General features: G+C 32.2%; 1 protein-coding gene across 1 annotated transcript; it reads right to left on the reverse strand.

Moving 5' to 3' along the window:
• Positions 1-2,225: 2,225 nt before the first annotated feature.
• On the reverse strand, positions 2,226-3,041 carry LOC109153935 (uncharacterized mitochondrial protein AtMg00810-like). The gene is made up of 2 exons (XM_019301826.1): positions 2,820-3,041; positions 2,226-2,738 (listed from the first exon to the last, which is right to left on the reverse strand). The coding sequence occupies exons 1-2, from the start codon at positions 3,039-3,041 to the stop codon at positions 2,226-2,228; spliced, it is 735 nt and encodes a 244-aa protein (XP_019157371.1).
• Between the last annotated feature and the right edge of the window lie 8,538 nt (positions 3,042-11,579).

Raw genomic sequence — 11,579 nt, forward strand, 5'->3', positions numbered from 1 at the left:
TTTTTAATTTTTATTTATATTTATAATAACATAATTTCTTTCCGTGTATCGCGCGGGTGAATTACTAGTATATATATATATATATCTTACCAAGAGAAATATTAATTTTTTTTTTTGAATGTTATTGAAACTGAGACCTCTTATTTAAGGGGTTACAGCTATGCCGCTCGACCACAAGGTCTTTGGTAGACAAATATTAATTAATTTCTAAAAAAATTTAAATGTCTATTCACTCATTTAGATTTTACTAAAATCAATACTTTTAAAATGAATTTGCAGTGAAGTTGTAGTTAAAAATCTAATTTATTATGGAGTATATACAAGTCACTAGGGTTCACCTTTTGAAAATTAAGGTAGTACTCCACTACTTTTATTACATTACTTTATAGAGCCAACTAACTCAGCTAATGTATGTCGAAGACTTCCGTAGACTATAAGTCGTCGATGAGAGGACTGAATAATACTGAATACTTCTGTCTCATTCTATGCGGCAAGCTTAATGTTACTCAAATTTTGCAGCTTTTTCTTCAAAGAAAATAATGAATTATATATAATTATTTTTAAAAATGGATTCCCAAAAATTGGGAGCCTATGATATCCGATCCCCTTGACCGTACATGGCCAATGTCGGCGGCAATTTATACGTAGTATCATATATGGATTATGGTCCACATAGTATTATGCACCGAAACAACGAAGTACATTAGTCATATTCTTAAAGTACATAATTTTATAACACAAGACACAAAAAATCACAACACAAGACACATATACATGTTACCTATTTACTTATTTTTTAAATTTGATTTATGTATATAATTTGTGTTCACAGGCACAAAATTTCACACCACAAGACATGCATAATTTCTTAACATAAGACAATTATTAATTTGCTTGAGGTACAGAATTCATACTCTTAAAGTACATAATTTTATAGCACAAGACACAAAAACTCACAACATAAGACATACACATGTACTAGGGTCCACAGTGCATTGTGAACCCTTATCCATGGTATCAGGATTGAATGTTGGCCTACTCATGTTTGAGCGCCATGAAGCGTAAATGGCTAATAATGGGCGTTCATACAAATTTTTAAAAGAGTAATGTTGTCCACCTTTATAAAATTTTTCTCTCCTTTGACATTTTCTAATTCGAAAATTAACTTTTCTTTTTAACTAATGGTAGTGTTATCCAATTCATGGGCACCAATGATTTTAAGTTACATTATGATGAAAAATATTAGGGGTTATAGAATTTTGTTTTTTAAATAAAAGTAATAATTGGACTTGCATAATGCATTTATTTTGATTTAATTGCATTTTTTGTTCTATATTTATAGGTGACATTGACCTTTTAGTCTTTTTTTTTTTTCTTTTCAAAACAATGCTTTATTCTTATCCTAGTATTATTCTAGCATGGTCATTTTTCGTCCTCCATCAACAATTCTGTTTAAATGACTTTAAATATGAAGGCATTTTAGCCTATTTAGTTCTAAGTATTCATTCCTTTTTTGGTCCTAGATTTATGTGGCATTTCATAGCTGCAGATGCTTAGGTTGTGAAGGCGTTGTTGTGGAGGCACAGATTCCAATTGAAGAAGACATGAGACTCTAATCGTGAATTACGCATTTATAAATAAAAAATAAAAATATAGCAAGTCAACTCACTTTGTATTTAAAAAGATCGAAATGTCTTCGTATTTATTGTCATTTAAATAGGTGTTAACGAAGGATTAAAAATTACCATGTCACAATAATACAACAACCAATAGAAAATGATTAAAAAAAAGACTAAAAATCAAATTACACCTAATAAATCTAATAACAAAAATGAAATTAATTCCATTTATTTTTATTGATGTTAGTCAAAATTATTTGTTTTAATATTTTATACTCTTTTACGCTATCTCACGAATCAACTTATAAAATACCAATAAGTATAAAGTGAATTAAAACTTTAGAAATTTGACATACAGATTTAAAAGTTCAACTCGTAAAAAACCACAAAAATGGTAGCTCATCGTGATGAGATAAGCGTTCAATCAATTCAATTCAACTGAATGACAGGAATACAATACAAAGGCTCAACAACTAACGTGAGAGTCTCCTATCTAATAGGATGACCAAAGAGTAATTACCTGTTACATTATTGACTAACATATTACAATAATAAGAATAATAATATATATGACTAACATTCCCCCTCAAGCACAAGGTAGGTGTGTCACCACATTGAGCTTGTCACGAAGAGCAGCAAACCGAAGACCTGATAGAGGTTTAATTTGGTGAAGATGTCCGCTAGTTGATCTTTTGTAGACACAAAGTTAACAACCAAGTCCCCTGACGCCACCTTGTCCCAAACGAAATGAAAGTCAATCTCGACATGCTTGGTTCTGGCGTGAAACACAGGATTGGCGCATAGATATGTGGCACCTAGATTATCACACCATAGAGTGGATGCTTCCCCAGTATGCAGGCCTAGTTCACGGAGTATCGAAACAACCCATGTGACCTCAGCCGAGACATCAGCTAGGGCCTTGTATTCGGCTTCAGTGGACGAGCGTGCAACAGTGCGCTGTTTCCGAGATAGCCATGAGATGAGATTAGACCCCAAGAAAACAGCATATCCACTCGTGCTTTTTCTATCTAGCGGACAACCGGCCCAATTGGAGTCAGAGAAAGCGTGCATAGCCGAGGAAGTGAAGACCGAGATTTGCAGACCGTATTCCAGAGTATCCTTGATATACCGAACGACTCATTTGAGGAGACCCCAATGATCCACTGTTGGCGAGTGCATGAACTGACACAGCCGATTCACAGCATAAGAGAGATTCGGTCGGGTGATGGTTAAGTACTGCAAAGCACCCACAATGCGCCTGTACTGAGTTGGATTATCATGTGGCTGGTCTGACGGTGAGACTGATTGTGTGACAGCAGCAGGAGTTGCCAACGGCTTGTAGTCAGTCATTCCTGCACGATTTAGGATATCCTTCATATAACGCCGCTGAGACAACATAATCCCAGTGTCAACTTGTAGCATCTCAATCCCGAGGAAGAACCCGGGGGTGCCTAGGTCACGAATCTTGAGTCACCGTGAGAGTAGAGCTTAAATTCAATTGAGAGTCTAATATTGTCCACGAGAGTTTCATTGGCATTTAGTAGCGTCTCCCTAATTCCCTTATCAATGCATTACATGACCTCTATTACAATTGGATTGTCATTTTCTTTAGTTTGCTCTTTTCACATGCATGAATCACATCTATTCCTTTGAACTAACTTCCAAACAATCTACACTTTTGTTCTTAACAACCGATTGTTTAATACCCTTTGAGTAAATACCGGTAGAGGTCCTCCGACTTTGGTGGCACTGCCACTTTTAGTCCTCAACTTTTAAATTAACCACTTTTAGTCATCTTACTTTTTGTTTCTAGCCATCTATGGTCCTTTCGTTAAACTTGACCATCTAATGCCGTTTTCTAAAAGATAATTCAGTCCTTTCATAATTAATTTATTAATTATTATGTTTAATTTGCGCATCAGAATAGTCAAACAATGGTTTCCCAGCTATGAATGTGTACAAAACCAGCTCGTGAATCAAAATGGCATACAAAAGCTGGTACGAAGGTTGTGCCAAAACGACGTTGGGATATCTCGGTATGACTCGGCAATCATAATAATTAATAAATTAATTATGAAAAGACTGAATTATCCTTGAGAAAATAGCATTAGATGGTCAAGTTTATCGGAAGGACCATAGATGGCTAGAAACAAAAAGTAAGAGGACTAAGAGTGGTTGATTTAAAAGTTGAGGACTGAAAGTGGCAGTGCCACCAAAGTCAGAGGACCTCCGCTGGTATTTAATCATACCCTTTTGGTCCACTCCTTAAAATTATATTCCATGTGAGCCTGTGAGGATACCCTCTCACACACACTCTATTCCGTCACCTACTTTTAAGTAATATATATATATATATATATATATATATATATATATATATATATATATATATATATAGCATTTAGGTGTACGTAGTAGTGCTGAGTAATTAACTTACCAAGAGAAATATTAATTTTTTTTTTGAATGCTATTGAACCTGAGACCTCTCATTTAAGGGGTCACAACTATGCTGCTCGACCACAAGGTCTTTTTTTTTTTTTTTTTTTTTGGTGAGGCGACCACAAGGTCTTTGGTAGACAAATATTAATTAATTTCTAAAATTATTTAAATGTCTATTCACTCATTTAGATTTTACTAAAATCAATACTTTTAATGTGAATTTGCAGTGAATTGAAGTTGTAGTTAAAAATATAATTTATTATGGAGTATATACAAGTCACGAGGGTTCACCTTTTGAAAATTAAGGTAGTACTCCACTACTTTTATTAATTACATTCCTTTATAGAGCCAACTAACTCAGCTAAGCAGCGGTATTAATATCAACAAGTTGCATGAACCAATTCAATTGCAAGAGAATTATAGCGAAGACTTCCGTAGACTATAAGTCGTCCATGAGAGGACTGAATAATAGTGAATACTTCTGTCGCATTATATGCGGCAAGCTTAATGTTACTTAAATTTTGCAGCATTTTCTTCAAAGAAAATAATGAATTATATATAATTATTTTTAAAAATGGTTTCCCAAAAATTGGGAGCATGGCCAATGTTGGCGGCAATTTATATCATATGTGGATCATGGTTCACATAGTATTATGGACCCCAAATCGAAACAATGAGGTACATAATTCATACTAGTAAATTTACGTTAAAGTACAAAATTTTATAACACAAGACACAAAAAATCACAACACAAGACACATATACATGTTACCTATTTACTTATTTTTTAAATTTGATTTAGGTATATAATTTGTGTTCATAGGCACAAAATTTCACACCACAAGACACAAAATTTCTTAACATAAGACAATTATTAATTTGCTTGAGGTACAAAATTCATACTCTTAAAGTACATAATTTTATAGCACAAGACAGAAAAACTCATAACATAAGACATACACATGTACTAGGGTCCACAATGCAGTATGTTAGGAACAAGTGTATTTAGATTTTGATGATACCAAACTGTCTAGAAATGTAGACCCCTACTTTTCTTTCATAGATAGGTCTCTTGTGACGAACGAGAGTTCTTATAACTCAACGATTGATTCACACCATGAGGTGTACGAATCTTACTCGAGACTAGCACAATAGGGCTACATGAAGACTTGAAGACGACAAGATTGTCCACCTTTATAAAAAATTTCTCTCCTTTGACATTTTCTAATTCGAAAATTAACTTTTCTTTTTAACTAATGGTAGGGTTATCCAATTCATGGGCACCAATGATTTTAAGTTACATTATGAGGAAAAATATTAGGGGTTATAGAATTTTGTTTTTTAAATAAAAGTAATAATTGGACTTGCATAATGCATTTATTTTGAGTTATTGCATTTTTTGTTCTATATTTATAGGTGACATTCACCTGTGTTTTTTTTTTTTTTAATGTTTTTATCAAAGCAATCCTTTATTCTTATCCGATCCTAGTATTATTCTAGCATGTGTTGGAAAAAGTGCTTGTAATATGTAATACATTTGAGATACAACAACAATACAGAATACAACAGGGAACAAAAACGTACTGGATCATTTGATATCTTCAGGCGTGTAATCACTTTCTTATAAGCTTTAAATCTCCCTCTATAAAAGCAACAAGGTTCAAGATTTAATCTTATGGGATACAAGAAGATGAATGAAATTCTGAAGTTGCTTTGTTTGAGAATTTCCTGAAGAACTGTAGGACTGTTAAAATCTCAGTTTAATGCAAGTTTTTGCATATATGTTTTTCAGATGTTTCTCTAATATTTAAAGATGCAAATAAATTAGTTGGAGAAGTTTACATTGGAGGTTAATTTTTAAATTTAAAACTTAACTTCCAAAAAGATAAAATCTTATCTAAAATACATGAGAAAAGATAATTACATATAAAATATATGTAACTAATCAAAGTATGAACTTTCATATGCATACAATATTATTAAATAAATAATATCAATATATATATATATATATATATATATATATATATATATATATATATATACCTATGTTTTACTTGAGTGCATGTGACCATGCAAAGAGTAAAAAAGGATACACATATATATTCCATGCATACTGCATGCATAACCACACCAAATCAACAAAGCAGATGCCAGTCGATTTGATGGACACCGAAAGCATTGATTCGTTTAAAACTAACGATTCGTTAACACCAACAATCATGAAATTTCGGTTCCAAATCATTTTTCCTAACTTACTTTCTACCAAACTAAAATAATATTTATAACTCCACAACTCCAAATATTATTTAAGTTTTCATGGTAGTTCATTTGAAACATTAATGTTCATTACTATATAAATTTCCAACATTCCTCCTCCATTTATATAGTAAAGATTAATACTTTACCAAGATAAATCCAAAACTCATGCATAAATGAAAGTGTCTTAGAGATTGAACTTTCACATAGTGTTATATGCGTTACATTAATTCGGATTGCAGTGATGGACGAACCTTGAATCACGCAGTCTCTTTGAAGAAACGTAGATATAACACACACAAGTTTTACAGTCATTACAACTCACTGTAACTTGACACTATTATGGCCATGTGTCCGTATCCATTAATGAGCACGTACCAAGTAAAACCCAAACTTGTTTGAAGCGGCCACACTCCATGCTCACAGAGGCTAATCTTTTATATCATGCATTGCATCTTGCATTTTTTCAAAAGATCAGTTAAGAGTAAAAAACTCATCCCTACAACAATGCAAAACCAAGCATCACCTTTTCTTTGGATACAATTTTAATTAAACGATTTTGATGCTTGCAAATCATAAAATGAAGTACTCATCTACATTGAACTCAAGGTCTAACGTAATAACTTAGACGTGAGTTGAGCTTTCCTTCACTTGCAATTTTAATTTAGGCTTTCCGTATCCCTTCCGATGAACCATGTCCCTTGCAAGGACTCTTGCAAACGGATCCGTTAAAACCAGGACTGTACCAAGTCCAGTGCTACAACACTATTACCTAGGATTTTCCACATAGCTAAATCTCAAGCCCATGTGCCTTCACTTGCCATTATAAGCACTTGTTTATATGATATGGCCAGTGGGTAGTAGCATTGTCATAATGTACAAAACTGGTGACATCGATTTTGGCCAAACCATAATCATAATAAATTAATTCCTTAGCCAATTAACATCTTTGCATGCCTAAACCAAAGCAATAAATTCAGATGCCATAGTTGAATCTGAACTGCAACTTTGCTTTTTAGAAGCCCAGGAGAAAACACCTCCTCCAAGCAGATAAACACATCCACTAATTGAGGAAAACTCTTCCTGATTAGATATAACTGGCATCATAGAATTTTAATATTCAATCAATGAACCTGTGAAAATAAAATATTTGTTTGATCATACTGAAACCCATTTTACCGGTTCCTAGTCAATAAATATTTATTTTCATGTAAATTCTATAACCAAGAATTTTCAATCACCATGTAGAAATAATTAACATTAACAGTGAGTGATTCCTTAAAATAAAAAAATTAAACCTCCTCCACTTGGAATACCATCCACTTTGGAAAATAATCGTATACTGATAAACCTCCTCCATTCAGAAATATTCATTCACTTTGGAGAATAAACTTGTACTGATATACCTCCTCCATTTAGAGATATCTATTCTTTTTTTTTTTTGAATGCTTAGAGATATCTATTCACTTTGGAGAAGAAACCATTTCTTTTTTTTTTTTTTTTAAAAACTTTAATTTTTCATGTTTCTTCTAAACCGAAGAAGCATACCAACTTAAATCATAATCCATGATTTAAATTTAAAATTTCTTTTCACTAGCCAATTCCCATACTAGATAAACCAGTAAACTTTTTGGCTTTCAATATTTTAACACATTCTCAATATGAGAAACTTTGTGTTAAAGGCATTCATAAATTTTATGAATTTCATTATGAGTACTTCATGCATAAAACTTTCTACATGCCTTCATTAGAAATATACTAGAATATTTCCAAGGCATTCCGTCTTTATTAGAAATATAACAAATATTTCAAAGGCTTTGTACCTTAACCAGAAATATAATAAAATACTTCACACTTTCACAAGGAAAAAATTATCTATGTGCAAAAATAATCAATAATTTCATGCATGACATTGAAATTAATTCCAACTTACAATCATTAAACATTGTAACCATGCATAAGAAAGCAACAAATTGATAACACCAAATTAATCCAAATTTGGTAGAACAACACCTCAAGATCCAACAAATTTATACATGCAACCGAGACAAAGTCTCAATATAAAATATTTATATACATGCATAAACATATCCTTGTATTTAACAGGCTATGCAAAATTCAAAAGAATCTCATGCATATCTTCTAGACATAATCCAGAACTTAACCAGTAATTAAAATAAAACTTATGTACCTGCCGAGGGCGAGACAAATATATAAACGGTACTGTACTTATCTCATCCTGTAACTTGTATCTGCCTAGATAATCCATCTCATTCGGCCTTTGATGCGCTCAAACCACTCACCCCACCGTGGAGAGAACATCTCTTCTCATGCCAATTAAATCATGGCAAACAAAATGATTTATTTAAATAAAATCATTTTACACATCTCACTAATCATCTTGGCATAATCTAATACCCCATGATTTTGTGTGAAGAAAAAAATAAAATGCATAACATGCATTAAATCCACATGTACTACATTTACATAAGCATGCCATGAACACCATGCAAAACCGCATTGAAATCTTCTTGTACAATAAACAATGACAAACCCAAAAGTGATTTCTGTCATCCTCTCATCAACAAATTCAGAATCTCATTCCGAAAATATTACCGTGATGAGAACTTATACTTCCATGCCTGACATCTTGCCTTCAAAACATTCAAGACAAGACCATGATCACAGATTTAGAAACTTTAAAGCTTATAGATTGTTGGAAAAAGTGCTTGTAATCTGTAATACATTTGAGATACAATAATAATACAGAATACAACAGGGAACAAAAACTGGATCATTTGATATCTTCAGGTGTGTAATCACTTTCCTATAAGCTTTAAATCTCCCTCTATAAAAGCAACAAGGTTCAAGATTTAATCTTATGGGATACAAGAAGATGAATGAAATTCTCAAGTTGTTTTGTTTGAGAATTTCCTGAAGAACTGTAGGACTGTAAAAATCTCAGTTTAATGCAAGTTTTTGCATATATGTTTTTCAGATGTTTCTCCAATATTTAAAGATGCAAATAAATTAGTTGGAGAAGTTTACATCGGAAGTTAATTTTTAAATTTAAAACTTAACTTCCAAAAAGATAAAATCTTATCTAAAATACATGGGAAAAGATAATTACATATAAAATATATGTAACTAATCAAAGTATGAACTTTCATATGCATACAATATTATTAAATAAATAATATCAATATATATATATATATATATATATATATATATATATATATATATATATATATATATACCTATGTTTTACTTGAGTGCATGTGACCATGCAAAGAGTAAAAAATGATACACATATATATTCCATGCATACTGCATGCATAACCACACCAAATCAACAAAGCAGATGCCAGTCGATTTGATAGACACCAAAAGCATTGATTCGTTAACACGAATGAATCATGAAACTTCGGTTCCAAATCATTTTTCCTAACTTACTTTCTACCAAACTAAAATAATATTTATAACTCCACAACTCCAAATATTATTTAAGCTTTCATGGTAGTTCATCTGAAACATTAATCTTCATTACTATATAAATTTCCAACAGCATGATCATTTTTCGTCCTCCATCAACAATTTTATTTAAATGACTTTAAATATGAAGGCATTTCAGCCTATTCAGTTCTAAGTGTTTATTCCTTTTTTAGTCCTAGATTTATGTGTCATTCCACAGTTGCAGATGCTTAGGTTGTGAAGGCGTTGTTGTGGAGGCACAAATTGCAATTGAAGAAGACATGGGACTCTAATCGTGAATTAGGCATTTAAAAATAAAAAATAAAAATATAGCGAGTCAACCCACTTTGTATTTAAAAAGATCGAAATGCCTCCGTATTTATTGTCATTTAAATAGGTGTTAACGAAGGACTAAAAATTACCATGTCACAGTAATACAACAACCAATAGAAAATGATAAAAAAAAAAAGACTAAAAATGAAATTACACCTAATAAATCTAATAACAAAAATGAAATTAATTCCATTTATTTTTATTGATGTTAGTCAAAATTATTTGTTTTAATATTTTATACTCTTTTACGCTATCTCACGAATCAACTTATAAAATACCAATAAGTATAAAGTGAATTAAAACTAGAGAAATTTGACCTACAGATTTAAGAGTCCAACTAGTAAAAAACCACAAAAATGATAGCCCATCGTGCGGTAGATGAAACTCAGTGGTTATATTGTAGACCGCAGTGCACATGCACCGCAGTAAAAAACGGCGCCGTTTCTTTAAAAATAGGACATTACTGATTTATTGTGCACCTAATGCTAAAATGGTTCAGGCAATTTGGACAAGTTTCCATTACTGTTAAAGCTGCAAGCTAATGTTTATAATTGCCTCTCTGTCCTTCAATTTTTATTGTCAACACTAACATAGTGGTTTTGAAAGCGCCAGACCTGCGTTTCTAATGCAGATTGTTGAGATTATGACCCTGTTTGGTAAAATGGCTGTTAGCTGATAGCTTTTTGTTGTCAGCTGATTGTGTTAATTAGAGGGTATAAATAGTTGATAACATTAGCTGATTGTAGAAAAGTGTTTGGTAAATTAGCTGTTAGCTGATAGCTGTTTGGTATAATTTCTTTTCTCAAAAAGCTAATTTAAAAAGTTGCTAGGAGTAGCTTTTTTAATTTTAGCCTTTTGGAGTTGCAAAAAGCTAATTAACCAAACATTTATATTGATATTTTAACTAAATCAAACAATTAATAGTGGTCAAATAAGCCAAAATTGGCTTATAGGCCAATTTTTTACCAAACAGGGCCTATAGGTTTATTATTATGATAAAAAATTCCATTTTTTATCCTACTGTTATAGGGGTGTTTCCAATTTTAGTCCACCTTAATTAATTTTTCGTCACATTGCGACCACTGTTATTAAAAGGGTTCCACTTTTAGTCCACCGCTAGTATTTTCGTCAGTGGATCGTGTAATCCAGGGATATTTTCGTCTTTCTAGGATTTGCCTCTTCTCCTTTACCCTTTCTTCCCATCCGTGACCATATTTGACTAAGGAAATCAGATAATTAAACCTAAAACCTAAAAGCGAATGCGAAAAGACCAAAATCGAAGCAACGAAGCTTGAATCCGACGTTCTTCTAAGCAAAGTATGCACCATGCGCAGCAGTGAGACATCAAGTAACCCCCCTCCCCCCACTCCCACCCCATATATAACCTTTGTATGTATATATGTATATATAGTACAAGTTGTAGTATTACTATTGAGAAACAGATGAATGTTAACC

This window comes from Ipomoea nil, unplaced genomic scaffold, assembly GCF_001879475.1.
Source record: "Ipomoea nil cultivar Tokyo-kokei standard unplaced genomic scaffold, Asagao_1.1 scaffold2565, whole genome shotgun sequence".
Classification (NCBI taxonomy): Eukaryota; Viridiplantae; Streptophyta; class Magnoliopsida; order Solanales; family Convolvulaceae; genus Ipomoea; species Ipomoea nil.

Excerpts from the sequence above, each read along its gene's own strand:
- LOC109153935 (XM_019301826.1), bottom strand. The coding sequence starts at position 3,041 with ATGCTACAAGTTGACACTGGGATTATGTTGTCTCAGCGGCGTTATATG. Across the intron at positions 2,739-2,819 it reads GACCGAATCTCTCTTATGCT|GATACTCTGGAATACGGTCT; the intron begins GTGAATCGGCTG and ends CGGTATATCAAG.